General features: G+C 43.9%; 1 protein-coding gene across 1 annotated transcript; it reads right to left on the reverse strand.

Moving 5' to 3' along the window:
• Positions 1-832: 832 nt before the first annotated feature.
• Positions 833-17452, reverse strand: TECTB (tectorin beta). The gene is made up of 10 exons (XM_039872420.1): positions 17202-17452; positions 16251-16441; positions 14826-14968; positions 14648-14720; positions 8941-9044; positions 8719-8802; positions 4896-5058; positions 3468-3540; positions 2393-2425; positions 833-1215 (listed from the first exon to the last, which is right to left on the reverse strand). The coding sequence occupies exons 1-10, from the start codon at positions 17275-17277 to the stop codon at positions 1166-1168; spliced, it is 990 nt and encodes a 329-aa protein (XP_039728354.1). The 5' UTR covers positions 17278-17452; the 3' UTR covers positions 833-1165.
• Between the last annotated feature and the right edge of the window lie 3313 nt (positions 17453-20765).

The raw sequence follows: 20765 nt of genomic DNA on the forward strand, positions 1-20765 counted from the left end.
GGTGCCTTCTCAGAGATCTGCCAGTTCTCAGCCGGGATTGGTTTATTCAGTATTTGTTTTCTTGGCCATGTAAATTGCAAATATTAATGTATTCTGGGTCACTGGGGTGGCAGTGTTGTCAGGGTGCGGCACCATATTTGTAATTGTTTCCCTTGTTGTTGTTGTTGGTTCCATTTTCATGATTGTAAGTTCATGAGATAAAAACAAATATGAATTTGAACATTGAAGTGAAAGCTACATGAGGTCAGACCATTCTGTACAAATGAAGATTTCTTAGACCAAATAGGAAAAAGTAGTGAGAGAGTTGGGGAGGCCTCTGGTAGGATGAGATCGACACGCTTCCGAGGACCTATCATGGCAGTCACTCCCCAGTCATGTTGCCATAGCAGTTTCATTTAGTCAATGCCACATTATGATGTTAAATTAATGTTGTTGTGGGTTTTGTTCTTTTTGTAGCTTTATTCCTATTTAATCCGTAATTTTCTTTTGATTTTTTGAACTATATATCAGCAATAAAAATAAGGAGTTTATACCTATATAATGTTTATACATATTCAAGAAACCCTATGATCAAATAAATTGTGTGAGCGGTTTGGGCTCTCAGGAATTGTTTTCCTGTACATTACTCAGATTTGAGCAAAACTGTTATATTCCTCTCCGATTCCCACATCATCATTCGAAAGATTGGAACCCCTGCCTGGTGGCTGAGCTGTAGTCCTCAGATTAGAATTGCACAGCGTTGATGACAAAGGCCCTTTTGGCATAGTTGGCTATTCCTGTGCATTCTTAGCACTGACTTTGTGGTTATTCTCCTCAAAATGCTCAGCTGCACTTGGTTGGGTGTGCTAGTCTTTTAAAATTAGAATAATAGCTTTTGAAGGAGTCCACTGCAGCCCTGACTTGAGTATGGGGAAAGAAGTCTCCAGCAGCCGCAGGAGAGACCATAGCATCCACAGGAAGTAAAAAGAGGAAGTAGGACACCAAAGAAAAACAATCACTGAAATTCACAAAAATCATTGGAACACATATTTGGCAAAGCTCTATTGTCTGTTCCCCAACAATACGGTCGTCTGTTCTTTTTGGCCACAATAAATGTGAGTTGTCATTGACAGAGGAGGTGATGGTGGATGGAGGAGCTGCAGCCGCCTGCCTGGCTACCTCCTTCCTACGGCACGGCACAAATCCCCAGCATCACGATGAGGTGGTAGAGAACATCTGTGAACCAGACAGGAAAGGAGACAGCACATTCAGAAACAGTTCTACAAGGAGCAAGGACAACTCAACAAAAGAGTCAAACCAGGGGTGTTAAGCAATAACTTTTCATAAATTCTACATTTTATGCGAAGTCAGTTTTGTTCATCTTTTGGGGTTTTTGTAGCTGACTTCGATCAGAACCCAACAGATAAACCTAGGATACGGACCTCTGAGGGATGGGAATCTGAACTTCAATAATACAATGACGAGACATCTCACTGTAGGGCTTTAGCTGTAGACCTGCCTTTAAAAAATTAGAATCTGGAATTGGATAGGAGCCTTAAGAAAAGTTGGTTTACATGATTTCCTCTGAGTGAACAAAGTCCACATCTGTGAGTTTATTAACAAACAGAACTGTCTCACCCCATCTCCTTGTTCAGTTGCCTAGTTGCCTCCTTCTTATCATTCAGGTGAGATCCTGGGTCTTAGTTGAAATGTTTTTTCCTGCCAGAGTTTCCTGGCTTCCATCTACATGGTGTCCTTCCCTCCCAGACCCCAACATTTCACGCGTATTAGGAAAGTCAGGAACCTTGCCTGCCTCTCATTGCAATAACTATACCACCCAGAATAATGCTTGGTACAGAGTCATAGTAATTCTGGCTGATCCTTACTGGATGTTTGCCATATGCTGTGCATTGTTTGGTATCCTCAGCTGTAATATTTAATCCAAACAACAGCCATGTGTGATGGGGGCAGTTATTAACCCAATTTCATAGAGGCAGTTGGAGAATGAGAGGCTGAGGTCATTGCCCAAGGTCACTCAGTTAATGGGGGAGGGGGCAGAGTCATAGAGGAGGCTCAAATATCTGTTGAATGAACGGGGTCCTTGAAATTCACATTCTCTAAATGCAAGAACAAAGCGATGCCACCTGGCGATGTCTTTGTCGAGACCTGTGGGATCCAGTTCTGCTTCATCCAATTTGCCCCCACTCACTCCCTCCCTTCAGAGCTCAGGGGCTGGCTGGAGAGAGACCTCTCTACCTCCATCGCCCTCTGCCCCACTCAGGTGTGCTTTAAAGAGTAGTTTTCAATTTTTAACGGCTTTGCTTGGGCAGAAGGTGAGCTTCTTTTAAAACACATATCTGCCTATTAAAAGTGTCGCCCCATGACGTTTCCCAGAGGTGCCTTGTTTCCTTACCTGAGAAGCTATAGAGACTCGAGAATCCCCTGCCTGTAGTGAGTAAAGAGAGAGAATGATGAAGGTTTACGAAAAGATCATGGAAGGAGATGTCTCATAGCTATGTTTCTCAAATGCAAACCCGACTGTATTCTCTCCTGATTAAACCAGCGGGCTCTCCCTTGTCTTTGGAACAAAGTTTATAGCAAGGTTTACAAAGGCTTCATCTCACACCATTTTCTCAACTCTCTAAGGCAGGGGTTGGTAAACTTCCTGCAAAGGGCCAGATAGTACATATTTTCAGCTTTGCGGGCCATGGGATCTCTATTGCAACTACTTGGTGCTGCCAGCTGGAAACAACACGTAGATGAACGAGTGTGGCTGAGTTCCAATAAAGTTTCTTTATAGACACTGACATTTGAATTTCACATCATTTTATGTATCATAAAATATCATTCTTTTGATTTTTTTCAACTGCATAAAAAGGTAAAAATTGTTCTTCGCTCGAAGGCGATACGAAATCTGGTGGCAGCCTGGGTTAGCGCCACCCCATCCCTAGCCATAGTTTGGTGACCTACAGAGCTCTTCCCTAAGTCCTGAACGAGGTTGAACTCCTTGTCACATACTCCCATAGCACACCCCACCCCCACCCCCACCGCTGACAGCATCTTCCTTTCCCTTAGCACTTAACACCTCTCTCCTTGCTAGATGTTAAAAGCCCACGTGGGACTCCTTTGTTTCTGAAACCCCAGGGCCCAGCCCAGTTCAAGTTTTGTTGACTTGCACTGGATGTTCCCAGCACACGTCTCTATCATGATTGTTGATGGCAGGCTTTACCTGGAAGCTCAGCATGTCCTAATTCCTTGGGGGCATTGGAATTTAGGCCACAGGTAGAGCTTCTCAGGGTAGTTAACTAACCTCGACTCCTTGATTTTTCATGAGCTACCGGGCCCCAGTTAAGAAGACTAGAGTTGCACGTGAAGGTTGTGTCTACAGGCACAACTGGTTTGGCAATTGGGCAAAAATGCTCTAACCGGCCGTGCCTTTGGATGCAGCCCAGAGAGAACTCAACCTTTTGGAAAACAGGGTTGCTTACTACGGAAAGAGAGCTCCACCACCAGGACGCCCCCTGTCTGGTCCCGGAGGATGCGCTTCCGTTTGTCACAAGTCTGAAGACCCAGGAGAAGCAGAGGGGAGAGGAGGGAGGGAGGTAGGATGAGAAATGACACAGGAGAGAAAAGAGAGAAAGACAAGAGATTAAAAAAAAAAAAAGCCACAAACGTGAGTCAAAATTCCCCAGCTAACAGATATTAGTTACCTTATTATTTTTTAAATAACCCAAAGAAACATTTTTTTATCCCTTCTTTAACTTGAGAAAAAGGAAGAAAGCTTTACTTTGTTAGTGCTTCAGGCTGGAAGAAATCGTGCTGGATGAGGTCATTGGGTATGGGAGGGACTGACAATTTCTTTGGGTCAGAAGTAAAGCTTTTACCTCAGTCACGCTCATCACAGCGATTTGAGAAGTGGACACTTGCAATGTGTTCTGGTTCATTTTCTTCTCTTTTTTAAATGCCCTGCCAATAATTATCCTTTCATCAGCTGTTAAATGTCTCTCTGCTCCCTCCCCTTTCTCTATTTGTGCTTATAAGTGACCATTGTCTGGCTAAACGCATCAATAGAACTAGAGATTATATTCTTGTAGCTGTTGGTTACTATAGGCGATGTGAGCAGGGGCCCTGGTCAGAAACACCGTGTCCCTCGTCATCGAGATCTCTAGTCCAAATAGACTGGAGGAGGTGACAATTTGGGATTTAACACTTTCGGGCCTCTAAGGCAGAGGTTCTCAAACTCGAGCATGCCTCAGAATCACCCTAAGGACTCCTGAAAGCAGAGAGTTTCTGAATCAGGTGGTTGGGGGCCGTGCTGAGTATTTACATCAAGTGCCCAAGTGATTCTGAAGCTGCCATGGACCACACTTTGGCACCAACTGCTTGAAGGACCAGGTTGCAGCGGAAAACTGTCTCCCACTTGCATTTGCTGTGCATGTTCATTGCAGCTGCAGCAGCTTCTTGGGGGAGAGGGGTGCGGGGGGAGACTGGCAGGCAAGAGCTGAAAATAACGCACCTTTTGACTTCCGTCCAGGACCTGTTGCTACCACTGAGATTTTTCATTTTCTCTTGTGCTTTTAACTTTTTAAAAGCACTTTCATGTCTTACTGCTTTCATTTTACGTGCTCGCCACTCTGTCTTTAAAGATGAGAAAGCCAGGCTTCAGAGGTTAAGTGACATGTGCCAGACTGTGTAGCTTGTTGGTGGCAGCGTGAGCAGGGCTCAGAATGTCTGCACCATACTCTGTGTCCTTTCCTCCAGAATGTCCTCGGCGCACACCTATCCTGGCTTGGCTATGGTTTCCCAGCTAAAAACACGGCTTCTCAAATACCAGCACCCTCCCCCCACCCTCCTTCCCCCCCGCCCCGCCCCCGCCCCCGGGGGTGACAGCCTCGTTCTGGAGCGAGGTGGCTCACCACTGGGCAAGAGAGCTTCTCGCTGTCACAGATGAAAGTCTCGCAGTGTAACCAAACCTTGGAGAGTTTGGGGATGTTCTGGAACCGGAAAGCATTGAATTGGAAGGTCGCCCTGTGATCTTTCCCATTCTCGTGCACGAGGACCGTTTCGTCCGTGGGGCAGCTAAAGCACACAGGGGTAGGGGCGGGAGAGAAAATGTCACCTCACGAATGACAGCGCGGGCTTCTGGGGGCAGTTCCGGCTCAGCGCCACCAACCACTCCCTTGGGCTTTTACGCTACCCTTCCGAGGCAGTTTGGCGGCATCTCACTCAGCCTAACGACTACTACGACGACTACTACTGAGTCAAGCTGAGGAGAGATGAAATGGGCGTGGTCATCCCCATTCTGCAGTCAGGCTACCCTGGAGGGTGGGAAGGGGACTTAGAAAGAGCCACACACCTGGTAAGTCACCACGCCTCTGTCCCAAAAAAGTGAAATCCCAAAGATGAAGCGCCCACCCTCCACCCCCAGCCCTCCCGAGCACTAGGATTTGTACAGACTCCCAGCAAGTGTACAAGGTAAAGTTGATAGTGCTGGGAATGGCATTTCCCAAAGTGCTGGCACAGCCACCTAACCCAGGTCACGCCCAACACATTTTTTTCCCTGTGCATTATGAGGTTCTGCCTCTGGGAAATTGAATTTACTACTTAAATTTTACATTATATTCCATAATTACCTTTGTAGCAATATGGTCACATTTTTAATGAAGCACAGAGAAAAATGACTGGAAGGGTGCCATCTCAGTGTTAACTCTGGCTGTTATGGCGTGGTAGAATTAGGACAATTTTCGTTTTCTTCTTTGTATTTTTACGTATTTCCTGATTTCTCTCTAATGAGAATGTAATATTTGGAAAGTTCCAAAGTCCCAAATGTAAAAGTTGCAGTAAAAGAAAAAATAATGACACAGATGGGCCTTAGTTGAAGCCATTTGTTCTCATTTGGAAGCCATTTGCCCCCCAGGGAACATTTGGCATTGTGGTCGTCATGACTGAGGGGAAGATGTTACTGGCATCTCTTGCGTAGAGGCCAAGAAGGATACACGACATTGCACAATGCACAGGACAGACCCAACCAATCCTCCCAAACAAGCAATGATCCAGCCCAAAATGTCCATGCTGTTGAGACTGAGAGACCCTGGTTTAAGCAAGACACTTCCTCATTTACCAAACACATACCGATGCCCTATGGAGGTGCCAGACATTCAACCAGATGTTGGGAACGTAGCAGCGAGGCCCACTCAGGATTGGGGGGGGGGGGTTGTCTGCAGGTGACGGGAGCATCGGAATCTGTCCTCTATAGAAAAAGACTTATGGGTTCAAAAGCTCAAGACTAGTGGACAGTACCACTGTGGGTCCTCGAGTTAATGCATCACCACCCGCCCTATCCCAACCAGAGAGTGTCTCTGGCTCCATTGTCAGTCAGACTCCACACACACCAGACTGTGTAGCTTGTTGGTGGCAGCGTGAGCAGGGCTCAGAATGTCTGCACCATACTCCGTGTCCTTTCCTCCAGAATGTCCTCAGCGCACACCTATTCTCCCAATCCCATTCCACCAGAACCAGACATTCGGGGCCAAATTAGAGACAGGACTGAAGCAACGTTAACTCTCAGAGTTACTGAGTGAAATCAGAAGTGAACACTGTGCCTTAGATGCGGACCGGGGGTTGGAAGCTGGCCTCTGTTTGTGGTGACCTTTGAGCAGTGACAGGACTGGAGGCATTTTCTGAGTTGTGAAATAAGACTCTAAGGAGATCATTTGGTCAATACACCTGAGATTCTTGTACCAACTCAGATGTGAGTCCTTAAAACAGCTCCTTGCAGCTGGAGTGCCCAAGGCCTGGTGTCAGCCAGTGGAAAACAGTGTAAGCAGAGCTTTGTCCAGGGAGGGGAGGAGGCAAGTCATGGGCAGGACTAGATGCCTTGGCACTACTGCCTCTTGGTGCTGGCTGTGGCCCCTGCCTGGCTGTGACAGAAATCCCTGGATGACAGAACACCCATAGGGGGGCGTTCACACTGTTACCACAGGAAACTCCTTCCCCACACAGGATCAAACTTCCTGATAATATAGTTATTCTCATCTCTCCAGGCACTCTGAAAACTGGATATTCCTCCAAAAAGGCCTAGTGTGAACCAAAAGCATCTGGAAGGTTGTGGGAGCGATTTCCTCATCTTCCTGGTTGGCACTGGTCTTTGTGCATGTATCTCCAACCTCAAGGGGCCCTTTCAACTAAGCAGAACATGGAAATAGATCAGAACTTCTTCCACATGACTGCACTTAAATGCAGATTCCCAGGGTTCACTCAGGGCCCTTCTGGGGTGCTAGGCTTACAGCGTGCCTCCATGTATCACAGGCATCCTCAGTAATGCCTGTGCACACTCGAGTTTGAAGGATGCTTGTATCAACTATCCCAAAGCCACAAGCTTTCCTTTTTCTGCTATATTACACATCTGTCAGATAAAAGCAACAGCACCAGAACTATCTGTAGGGAGGAGATCCCATCGTGTGGCAAAATACTTTGCTCCTGTGTGGCCACCATCTGGGAGAGGCTACCAATGCTGCATAGTAATTTCAGGTACCAGTAGGTCAATGATTTATTTCAGTATCTCCCTGAAGTCATTTGCTTGGGCCATCATCAACACATCCTAAATGACGCACTGAGTAACACATGTGAAATAAACACCCAAACTAACATCCCATCTCTGCAGGAAGTTTTGCTGAGTGGCTCAGATGTGGCTCTGTTGGCCTGTCCTACAATGCTACTCAGGAGATCAGCTACCTGAGTTTGAACCCCCAGATCATCCATCCCCTTACTAGTCTAGACTTCGAGCAAGTTTCAGTCTTGTCTGTGCCTTAGTTTTCCTATCTATAAAACAGAGACTATTATACTACCTACTTGATAGGGGTTTAATGAAATGTGAAGAAATTAATATTTGTAAAGCACCTACCTAGAGCCATGTCTGCTATGTTGAAAGTACTTTACAAGTGTTCGTTAAATGAAAATAAATAGTTAAAGGTTCAAAGTGGCTCGACCTTTGCTATCTAATCATTTTTGTCCCTGGCCCCAATGTTTACCTAAGCCCTGATGGATTGTGGTAATAACAAGGCCACACCGGTCTGCTTTGGTTTGGGGAATGGCCTCTTCTGTGATTGCCGTTCGTGGTGTGGACGATGCCCACAGCTTCAGCCTAGCTCTAAATCTCCCCTGTTTTCTGAAGTTATAATTCCCAGTATTTCTGGCCAATCACAACCTCAAGCTCAACATGGCATTCCCGAGCTCTAGAAGAACACAATGCCCCCTATCCAGAAAGTCCCCTCTCAAGCAGCCAACAACAAATAAGTCTTCACAATCCACAGACTCAACAATGCAAAGCCATCTTTGTCACATATTCCTCAGCCTTTTTGCCTTGCTCTTCCCTCCTTTCATATCCAGTGGGTTGCTAAGTTTGTCGTTGTTAATTATTTCTCCATCCCTTAGATGATCTATCCATTCATGTGGTTACACCTCAGTTCAGATATTATCACAGTTGCTGCCGCTGCCTCTTTCTGCCTCCCACCTTTGCCTGTAAGGCAAATGAATTAATATATGATAAAGCTCTCAGAACAGTACTTGGTACCAGAAAGCACTATATCAATGTTTGCTAGTGTCGGTACTCAGCCTGGAAGCACAGAGGATGTCACCGATGTGACCTCAATAGGCTCTGCCTCTTCCTCCCAAGCCAGAGCAGCCCTGAATGTGTTTAGCTCCATCTGTCAGCCCTGGGCTCCGGAGAGTAGTACCTACCCTTTGTTGATCAGCTGCCACTGCAAGGGATACATGAAATCAGCTGAAGGTGTGGCCCAACAACTGTTCAAAACCACTTTAAACCTGGATTAAAAAAAAAAGATATCCCTTTGAGCCAGAGTGTTGTATGCCTAGAAACAACTGGTGATTAAAAAGTCTCTTGCTGATCTTTCCCCCTTCACTTTGTATTTAAAAATATAAACACAAAGTAAATCTACTTACCTAATGCTTAACCCTTTGGCTTCTACTCCTGCAAACAGGTCTGAACCAATTTCGGATGTCTCCAGAACAAAAGGGGCTTCTTTCTTAATGGAGAACTTGGCATTCTTTGGAAGGAAATCGACACTAGGCATTATGACCTCTCAGACTGAGCAGTTGGGATGGACAGAAGCAGATGAATTGGGATGGGGTAGGGGTGGGAATCAATGCAAAAGGCACAGGCACACGAGACCACAGTGAGAAACCTCCAGGATCAGAGATGCTCTGCCACTTAGGATGCTGGTGCCATCTTGGAAGGGATAGGACATCACATGTCCGGGTTTGCTGGTCACAAGGAGACATGGACTATATGTCTTATCTGTGCCAAAGAGAAATAAGACTTGGCTGATGGGGTGGGGGAGGGGGGAAGTGGAGTCCAGGAATGCTGAGGCACTGTGTTTTCCTGAGTTAACCAAGGGCATGGGTGACCAAACACATCCAACCCCACTTTGCCCTTGCTCCTCTACTACGTGTCTGAGCAGTTTCCAGCCTGGGTTGGAAAGTTTATGATCCGAGTCTCAGTTAACAAATATGACAATAACAACAACTCACTGATCACTTACTAAGTGGCAGGCACTGTTCTCTCTATTGGGCTACTTTCTACGTCAGGACGTTCTGTCTTTTGAGATTACTGAGGAACAAAGTAAAGATCTCTGTCTCTAACCCCCCCATATTCTAGCAGGGGAGATGGATGATAGACAATGAGTATGTAAACTACCTAGTATGTTAGAATAGACTATAGTACATTATATAGAAAAGCTATAGAAAATTAGAGCAGGGTAAGGTGGATTGGGAGTCCAAGGAGGGGTGAACTGCAATTATAAATAGAGTAGGTGGAGAGGACTCATTGAGGATGTGACATTTGAACCAAGACCGGGGGAGCTGATGAGGCCTGTGCTTCCAGGCTGAGTACTGATACTAAGAAACCCTTCTATCGTGCATGCAGGTATCCAAGGAAGAGTGTTTCAGCCAAGGCGGAGGCCCTGGAGTGCGGGCGTGGCTGGCAGGACAGTAAGGAGACCAATGTGCTGGAGCATGACTGAGTCAAGGGGGAAAGTGGTGGGGAGGAAGGAAGTGCGTAGGGGCAGGAGATGAGCTTGAGAGGCTACGGAGGTGGATCCAGAAGACTGTGGTTTCACCTCTAAGTGCAATAGGGGGTCATGGCCATGACTTGAGTACAGAAGCAGCAGCCTTTCTTCACTGGCCTGGCATGTGTGGTCTCCGGCTGTCATTTTCATCAGGCAATTCTGGATGAGTTATTAGGAATAATAGCAGTGTTTCCACTTGACTTACCCAAAGAAGGCTGATTTCTCCATTCTTTGTGTCTTGGGTTCATTCAACTCTAGTAACGACCTTTATCTACTCTCCGAGTTTAGCTTCCATAGACCAAAGCATCGTGATGGAAAAACAAGGACTCTGAGCAAATCCTAGGTCCCACCACTAACGCGGGACACACAGTCAGCCTTTGGGGCCTCAGTTTCCCCATTTACACAAAGGGAATAACCTTTGCCTTCTTCTATCTCACACAAAATTTTTTTATGATGGTGGTTTTATGTAATAGAAGCATAAAGCTTAAACCAGGATACTAGTTAAAAGATTAAGGATCATTGACTTAGAGATTTGCAGAACTGCAATAGGTAAATACTGTAACAAGGATATCTAGTTAAAATGGACTTTAACCTCCTAAAGGTCAAATTCAGAGAATTTTCCAAGAGGCCTCAGAGTCATCTTCTAGTGCCTCTTATGTTATTTTACTGATTGCAAGTCCGGCCAGGGTTCCTGAACTCAGTCACCTGGAAGTCAGATGTTTCCTCCCATATGTCAGCCACCTGCACCATTTAAATGGTTGCAATAATGAAACAAAAATGTTCTTCATTCCAAGTGATTTACTAGCAGGTTGAAGTGGTTTTTAAATGTTCCTTGTTATTTTCTGAGATTTGTCATATTTCAGGAGACTGTTTCCAAGTGTGGGACCTAGCCTGGGGACCATAACGTAGTCTCCAACCTAGCCAGAGGTGCTTCTCCCAGCCTCATCTCCCAGGGACCAGCCAGCAGAATATCGGAATATTGGAATAATGCTTCTACTCCCCGAGGAAACTGCCTGATTCTGTTTCAAAGTGGAGAACAGAATCTACCTGTTAATTCAATCTCTGAAGCAAAACGCTTTTAATGGTCAGTTTCTTCACTTCTCATCCTACAGCTAAGGCGACCCCAGCATGCTATCCCTCTACTTTCTTTATAACATGAAAATTAGGGACCTAATTCCAGATAGCTTCTCCATATGGTACCCGTAGAGTCTGTTTTGGCATTCTTGGAAACCCAGAAACACCACGTAAACTACTCATTCATTGAACAGGATAGAGGAGCGCTTTGAAAAATCATGCCATCCAGGCCCTTCACCTGATCAAAAGATTGAGTCACGACTAGCTAGTAACACGTGAGGACTGGTCCATCTGAATTAACGGCAGGTCACGTGGGCGAGATCTGGGAGCTGCTTCTGCTCACAAGCTCAATGTGAGACAGCAGCGAAAGAAAACTGCCCGAAGCTAATCTTATCCTAGAACATGTCCCTAGAATCTCCAAGAACTTAGAAGGTCACCCCTGACTCACTATGCCCTGCATTGGTCTGACACGGTCTAGAATATAACATTTCAATTCTGAGCTCTGCTTTTCAGTAGGGGCATGGACTAAATGGGTCATACTCAGAGCAGAGTACCTGGGATGACAAATGGACCACTGGCAGTTGGAGGATGTTTTACATGGGAAAGACAAGCTTGAGAAAGGTGAAGGACTGTCAGCAACATCATTACACGGTATTATTTTAGAAGACAGAACCAGGACCAATGGGCCAGAGTTCAAGATGTCAGCTATCATATACTGATCTAAAATGGGAAGGGCAAAATTGCCACTGTCCTTGGAAGAGGTGGAGAGCCTGCGCCTCAGCAGTCTTGCAGTAGGGTTTTAAACTTTGTATGGAAGGTCAAGGTTGATCGATTCTGAAGTTTGTTCTGGCTCTGGAAGTCTAAATTTTGGCCTCTATTGCTTGCATTTGTTTCATCCCAAGCTTTTTCATTTATCTTTAGCCACAAGAAATGGTCAGTACTATTTTAATTGAGTATAAATCCACCTAATCCCATACGGACACTGACGTTCAATTCTATAAAGACCACAATGCTAGCACTAGGAGCTCTCAGAGTTTCCACTTTAAATGGGGTCAGAAGTTAACATAATGAGAACGGCTACTTCCACAGTACTTACCTTGTGCCAGGCACTGTGGTAAGTGCTTCATAAGGATTATTTCATTTAATCTTCATCACAAATGCATGGAGTAAGTGCTATTATTATCTCCATCTAACAAATGTGTAGGTGGAGGCCCAGAGAGGTTAACTAACTTGCCCAAGGTCACACAATTAGTAAATGGCGGAACCAGTTGTCTGATGTCAAGGCCTATTTTCTTACCACAGTGCTAGGCTGCTCCTGCAAACTGACTACCTTCCTTTATTTTGGATTGGGAGGCAAAATAACTTTTTGACACAAATACCAACCATGGGCCATTGCAAGAGTGGGAGAGAATAGGGAGAGAAGAGAAGAAGCTTCCTGAGTAGAACTGGTGGTTTTAGAGCCCAGCATTTAGAGTTCTCGGGATCCTAAGCCATCAGCAATGTGTTGATTTCATTGTACAATCTAGGGCACAGCTCAGTTGCTGGTAATTTGATGGAAATATATGCAGGGAGCAACTGTTGCTTCAGAAACACACAAGAATGCTCTCAAAGCAGAAGAAGGAAGAGAAGAAAAATACCAACCATGTGAGTCAGGCTTAGGAAACCAAGCACACGGTGGGAATATTAATCAGTATAAATTCTCTGTCGCAGCATCAGAGCCCTGATGCTGAGTCTGATTGTCCTGTAAGGGTCTTGGTAGTCCCCTGGGGAGGAAGGTCTCAGCCTCATTTCTAGAACAGTTCAAGGGGGCATCCTGTTAAGTCTGTCTGTCCAGCCCACGGGATGGCCTGGGTGATGCTGAGGACATGCCTTGTATTTTTTGTTTTCTCTTAAAAAAGAATAGGCTTTTTCTAGTTCTAAAATTTGATACTTATATCTGAAACATAGCCCAACATGGCTGACGGTGGATGATGATTTTCGACAATCCTGGTGCCTCTCCAGTTCTGGTGCCTGTCGTAAAAATCTTCATAGGTTCATACCCATAATCTTATCTAGTTAAAGTAACAGTCATGTTCTTCTGGACGGGGACACAGTAGTAAAGACAGCCTGTCACCAGGATGTCCCCTGAGACTGTAGTCAATACGTGAAGCCTGTTTTTCTCTCTGGACACGCTTCATCAGTTTCTACAGTGGTTTTTGCCACCCTTCATCTGCCCTGGCAGTTAGCCCTGTATTAACATTCCTGATTACACATCCAGGGGCCACATGGGATTCCTTGTTTTTTAGGACTTAACCTCTAGTGGGATGTGGCAGGATTCTGTGGAACCTTAAAGCTTATCTAATTTGGAGAGCCCTCTTTAATGAAAAGGGTCAAACTTTTGAATACAAAATTAGACACAGGGCCTTGAGAGGGGCCTGTGCAACTGGGGGGTCGTGAAACTTCAGCTTCATTCCCTTCGTAGTAAGTCTGCCTCAGAGAACAGGGTTAGGAGAACTGTGTCTCAGACTACCTGCGTGATCTGGGGCAGATCACTTCCTCCTCCTGGGCTGTAAAATGGACTAGGCGATTCTAAGGTCCCTTCTAGCTCTCACCTTCTGAGTCCAGCAGGGTCAATAGCTCCTAGGGACCCAATAAAACAAGTTTAAAGAGTACCAAGTTAGTGGCACTCCAGGTACTATAGTTGTTTTCTTTATGAAACGAAAGGGTTGGACCTGATGACCTCTAAGGATAAATTCTAGTTCTAATGTTCTATGTAAAGATTTCTATTTCTGCTTGCATCTTCCTCCAGCCAGCTGGGCTAGTATGCTATGTGTATTTCTCCTCACTGAAAGCTGCAGGTTTAAAAAACAAAGCTCCCCTTCTACCTTCTAAACAGGATGGCAGCAAGGCTAAAGGCCATTGTATTTTTCATTTCTCTGGAGCACTTTATTTTGAGAGAGACCAAATGTGCCTTTGACCTGGATGTCAACAGAGGCAGTATGCCCAAATTAAACAGGGTGGTGGTGGAGGAAGCCCGCTAAGTGAAGGGCTTGGCAACCAGAGAACTAGGCAGCAGAGGTCAAACCCAACCTCTCTCCTTGGCCCTGTCTTAGGTAGGAAGCTCGCTACTCTGTGCAAATGTTCTAACAAGAGCTACATCCTACTATAAATCTCTAGAACAGGTTGTAGTAGAAACGAATCTGGATAAAGAGACATCGGCTGTCTTACTGTCTATTGACCTTTGTAGCTCATAGGATTTCTCTTGCCTGTTTTTTCATCTAAAGAATGGGAAGGTTGATTTTTTTTTTTTTTTGGTGGTACTTTCAGCTCTTTTATCCCATTTATAAATCTGGCTTTCTGAGTTTAGTTTTTAAAGAGGTTTAAAGTTAGACCAAAGCTTACGTCTCAACTTGAATTCAAGAGTGAGGTTCTGCATAGAGCCTATATAAGAGCAAACCCCAAGGAAGCAACCCAGCATGTCCAACCCATTCATTTCCTGGCAGTGATGGGAACCTGAAGATACCACTTACAGTGTAGAAGTTGAGAGACAATTGGCTTTCAAATGTGCCCATGCTCCCATTCTTCACATGGACAGTTGCCACTCTGGAAAGGGGAGAGAATTTTGCATAAGGACTGAAACATGCCTGATTGGCAGGGACTGTAGAGCACACACAGAGCATCCCATCCTCCACTCTCAGAGCAACTTACCTCTGGTCAAAAGCAGCCTGGTTCACCAAGTAGGTGGAGTGGTAGGTGCAGGAGAAGGAGTAGTTCACGGGCTGGTTCTTTACGATTATGGTGCTGTCATTGGAAACGATGTGGCTGTAGAAGTGGTAGATGGGGGGCTTGTACTGGAGAAAGGAAGAAGGCGTTAGGGTAGCCCTGTACCCCCACGATGAGAATAAGGATTCTGGGAAAAGTATTTAAAGATGGCTCTGAAAAAAGCCCCGTGGGGAGACACGAATGTGCACCTACGCTTTTTGTCTGGTGGGCTGATCATTTTTGTAAAGAATTCCGGAGTCTGTTCAACTAAGATTGTTTAAAATAATCTGAGTTGACCATTGTACACTTAAAAGAAATCCATTTACCCACTAGGCTTCTGGCCAAAAAGAACTGGTTCAGGAGTCTTTCTTTCCCAACATCAATTTTTTACCCATTTTACCTGCCCACGTGATCTTATGTGAATACTTTCACCCATTTAGAGTGATTTCTAGAATTCCCCCATTTCTAGAACATTATTGTCTAATTATTTGCTCTTTCTTTCTTCCAGTCATGAGCATGATTCCTGAGAAGCTTTCCTCTGACTTGCTGAATGCTGAAATCACAGGATATCGGAGACAAGAAGAATCTTGAACGTCCACCTGAAAAGCCTGAGACAACGCAGATAATTTCTAGTTCACCTTACCAGGGAACTCAAGGACACGACATTTTTGTTAATCATGCCTATGGCTCTTTCCACTTAATCGCTGAATCCTTGTGGGGTCTTATGAGCTCTTTGGTCCCATTTTCTGAGACCCGATTGCTGTCAAGTCTTTTGTAGTCAAGGCAGTAGGGATGCTGGACATCAGCAGTGGAATAGCCTCCCTTGAGGACTGCGTTCTTACTGGTTCTGTGCCCCCAGACTAGTGACTTCATTGGGAGGTCTCAGATTTCTCCTCCGTCACGTAGGATATTGGCAAGAAGTTGTCTGTGGTTCCTTTTAATTCCAATTGCCTTTCCTGGGTATTTCACAAGACCCAATTATGAATTGTGTTATGCTTTGGTTACTCACTTAAAGTCTCAGACAGAAGGTGTCCCTCCCATCCAACCTAGAAAGGGTGGCATCTTGTGAGCACATGCTCAGAACTCAAAGCAAGGTAGAGGTGGGGAATGCATGTTGTTCTACTCACAGAAGGGGACCTAGCTGCCTCCGGCAACACATTAAGAGAATAAAATTCAAATCCAAAGAGTCACTGAAACTAGGCAGAAGAGAAGAATTGAAATAACACTAACATCCCAGGAATAAGAGTATGGATCGACTCTTAAAAGGAAATTGGTGAATTCTGCATCTTTTGACGGGTAAACAGCAGATGTCTTATTCTTGGGCCCAGTTGTCTCATTTTAGTGACTCCTCATTGTATGGCCTGGACTTACCTCAGACTGAGTTCCACAATAGGACTTGTTTTTAGGTGACAAATCTGGGATTACAAATTGGTAGTAACCTCCTTCATGGACCCCGTTGTAACACAGTCCCCCGAGTGCCAGCTGATGCACTTCCCATCCATAGGGACACTCGGGGATTTTGGTGATGATGGTTTTGGGATAACAAAACACAAGAATGACATCTAGAAAGATGATACACATGGTTGCAAATCAGAGACGGTCATCCTACTAATCTGCATAAACAATAGCGGTTCCAGCCACAGCTGAATATGCGAAACAATTGATTAAAAACACTTTCCCCACTATTCTTCATGAGCTGTGATAAAAGTTTTCACCAAATCTGTCAATGAAGTTCCACTTTTATAGTTTTTGCTACATCTGTGGAATATCTGTACTAAATATGTATTGAAAATTAGTCCACTTTTAAACTTTAATCTCCTTTAAGGAATAGATCTGTGAAGCCAGACTGGATAGATTAAAGATATATATATATATGATATTAAATATTATATTTCATATATAATATATATCTCTCATATATAATTACATATATAAACATTTTTAAATCTCATAAAAATGAGCATATAACAAAATAAGAAGTGTCTTCATTTCATGCACAATGCTCTGAAACAGTAATTCATGGCACAGGACAGAAATACAATAGTCAAGTAGAAAGTAGAAAAATATGTGGAGATTTTCTATTTATCCATCTATGTAGCATTCTCTAATTGTAAAAATGTCTAAATTTATCTAAAATATTTTTACTTCTTGTGGAAAAAGTCCAGTTGGCACCGGGGGTGTTGGAGGGGATGAGGCTTAAGTGCTTCTACTTGGCTACATTATTCATTTCTATAACAATATCAGCACAGAGCTCTGAGCTTTGCAAAGGGAAACTTCAGGAAACTTTTCTTTCCAGGAAAAGGGACTAGCACCAGGGCATACCTGCTTTGTTTGGAGTGCATGATTTCGCAGAGGCTTCCACAAAGATGGCCAGCAGGACAAAGGCCCTCATCGCCATTGCTTCTCTGAATCTGGTCTTTGCCAGGTGACCAAACCAAGCTGGCCAAATGTTCACTGTCCTGCCGTGGCCCGAGCTGCGATCATTCTAGGTAAGAAACACACGTGAGAAATTAAAACCAAGAACGAAGCAACACACACAGTCTTGGGGGGAATTTCCAAGGTAGATCGATAATGCCATCTGTCCCCATTTTTAATGGCTCCTGGTCTGCTCTGGGAGGCAAAAAGTGGGGCTCATACCGCAGGGAGTGTCAATGACCCACGCGATTGCTCATGTTCCCAACTGTTTGATTCTCTCTGGACTGTGGATGCTGTCTCCCAGGTGCTGCCCAAATCTCCAGCCCCAGTCCCAGCTTGACTTTATAAAGACCGAGGGTGTAAAAGAAACCGGCTCCAGATAAATCACAATGAACATGCATTATCCACTGTGGGGGGAATAAAGGAGACCTTGCACAATAATCCGGTGAGAAGCTCAGTTACGGCCCCTTGAGTCTAATTTCTTTTGCTTCACAGAGTTGGAAAAACTTTTTTTTTTTTAACCATTTCTACCAGGATTGAAATAAAAAGTTGATTTTTTCCCCCCTTCGTACAAAAAATAACTCCAATTGGAGGCAAACTAATTTCCGCACAGTTCCAGGTGACAATTTTCTTTCTTTATGTCTTGCTTTCTTTGCTTTATTTCCTGCTTTCTTATTTTTATATGTAGGCTATCTAAACTTCAAACTTATCAAGTTCAGCAACAATAAACAAAAAACAGGCTGTTTATGTGATGCAAACATGTTAAAGTCTTTTTCTAATATTTTGAAATCAAACTCTGAATTGCTAGAGTTTCATCTTGAAGTTTCTCTAGAACTCCTCCCGAAAGATAACTTCTGATTGTAGATCTCTAGGCTTCTAAAGTTTTGTTAGTCTCCCAGAGCAATGACATTGGAAGAAGGAACTTAAAAAGGCAAACTTATGAGGAACTTAGAAAGGCAAACTTATGAGTCAATTTTTAGTCACCAAACAGGATCCCGCCAAAAAACAAGATAAAATGCTGCTTCTGGGGAGTTTCCACATATATTTCCTGGGGATTTTTAGCACTCAGAAGTGTAAGAATAAGAAATCAGGGTTTGTTTTAACTTTTGTTTTTGGAGGAAGCAGGCCCTTTTATCCCTCTGAGTATATTGTACAGAAGCCACTATATTAAGCCCTTCGAGAGACAGATGTAAAAATTGTAGAAAAATGTCCTGCCTTGCACGGCTTTCTAATGTAGCTGAGAAATAAAATTATATATACACAATGACTCAGACTATGGGGTTAAGTCATTGTTTTGCTACTTATTATATTTCTTTGGTATTAAGATACATGTACACGTTCCTCCCTCCAAAAGCACATAATTTAGTGTCTCAGGAACATGGCGAAGTGTCTTACAGGCAACATGCATACAGAATAAGGTAGAGTTTCCTTATTTTCTCAAAACCTATGGTTAAATTGATAGTATGTCTTACCATGATGGTGTCTAAGGACTGAGGAAATAGCCATATAACAAGCTATTAAAAATTTCTGTGACTCAGTTTCCTTCTCTGTAAACAGAGGCTGTAGCCCTAGGCTCACCTCACGGGGTGAGAGAACAATGATGTGAGGCTCTTGTAAACTATAAGGTACTAGATAAATAAATAGATTACATGAACAGAGAACTAACCATTTCTGGCAAGATGTATTCGTCCCTGAGTTATTTTCCTTTTCTTCAAAATTACTACAAAGTGTCCATTGTAGATTCATGTAACATGAGACATACCTATATTGTATAATACATATAATATAGTTTACCGATAAAGACTAAATGGGCTGAAGGAAAGAGGAGGAGGCAACCTATTAATTTTTTTTTTTACACTAGGATTGAGTTTAGTGTGGCCTGGAAATATCGGCACATTTACACTGATCTCCATAGTTTATCGTAAATATTACTTCCCGAGCAGAAAAAAGGCACTTGAATCTCACGAGTGATGTGTGAATTCTCTGAGTTTCTCTTTCCTAATACTGAGCACTAACTCTGAGCCTTTTCTTCTTCCTCATTTTTAAAAACACTTATTGGGCCTCTGCCATATGCCAGGCACTGGACTAGGCTCTGGGAAGACTCAGGCAAGTCAGTGGAACTAGGAATTGGGTGGGTGGTTGAGAGATGCATAGAGTGATGGAAGCCTGTACTGGGAATTTGAGATGGAGAAGAAGGAAAAATGGAGAGTCAATATGCTTGACAGAGGAAGTAACAAGTAAGCCAAATCTCAGAGGCCTAAAATAGCCAAGCCGCATAAGGAATGACCTCTCTGATCCTTTCCTGTTTTCCAGAGGAATGTCTGATGGGCACTGGCAAGATGCTGTGAAGCAGTTTAGGGTCAGACTAAGCAGGTGGACCCTGCAGTCGGCCTGAAATCAAAAGCCCAGCTTTACCACTTCTTAGTGGTGTGTCCTTGGGGAAGTCACTGAGGTTCTGTGAGCCTTAATTTTTTCCTCTCCTGAAAGGGTATGATCATGTCCATGATATAGTGTTCCTCAGAGTATTAGACGAGATATTCAGTAGTCACCTCTTATCTGTGAAGGGTACATTCATAGACCCCCAGTGGAGGCTTCAAACTATTGAGAGTTCCAAACCCTATACAGTATGTATTATGTTTTTTTTTTCCTATACTTTCATACATTTTTCACTTAAATAAAGCACTTTACAGCTTCTCTTTAGCATATCTGAATTGCCAGCATCACTACTCTTGCACTTTCGGGCCATTATTAAGTAAAGTAGGGGTGACTTGAACACAAGCGCTGTGATACAGTGACAATCAATCTGATACCTAGATGGCTACTAAGTGACTAATAGACAAGTAGTATGTAAGGCATTGATATGATGGAGACAGGGGTGGGGTGGGAGGCCATGTGATTTCATCATGCTACTCAGAACAGTGTGAAATTTAAAACTTATGAATTGTTTATTTCTGGAATTTTCCATTTAATATTTTTGCACCGTGGTTGACAGTGGGTAACAAACCACAGAAAGTGAAACCACGGATAAAGGGGAGCCACTATAAATGACTTTGCATAGGCATGCCTCATTTTACTCGATAGGGGCAGAGCATCAGGGAAGACTTTTGTTTTATGTTTAATTCTGCTTGGGAAATCCAAAGAGGGGAGCCTATTAGGAATAGGTCGCTGCTAGATAGCATGCATTATTGTCATCAGAGCTTAATTATGCATATGTAACTCAGAGCATAGGTTCTGGAATTAAGAGATCATGGTTTTGTCACATTTCCAGTTATGTGATCTTGAGCAAGTAACTTGACCTTTCTCAGCCTTTAGTTTGCAAATCTCTAAAAAGACTTCCTATCTCCTATGCTGTTGCAAGGACTTAATGAAATATTACATGTAAATTGCTTAACACAGTGCTTGGCACATAGTAAACAGTCAATATAGGTTTGCTGCCGTAAAGTTTGTTTGTTTGAGGTTGATATCCTCAGG

Source organism: Pteropus medius, unplaced genomic scaffold (assembly GCF_902729225.1).
Source record: "Pteropus medius unplaced genomic scaffold, Ma_sr-lr_union100, whole genome shotgun sequence".
Classification (NCBI taxonomy): domain Eukaryota; kingdom Metazoa; phylum Chordata; class Mammalia; order Chiroptera; family Pteropodidae; genus Pteropus; species Pteropus medius.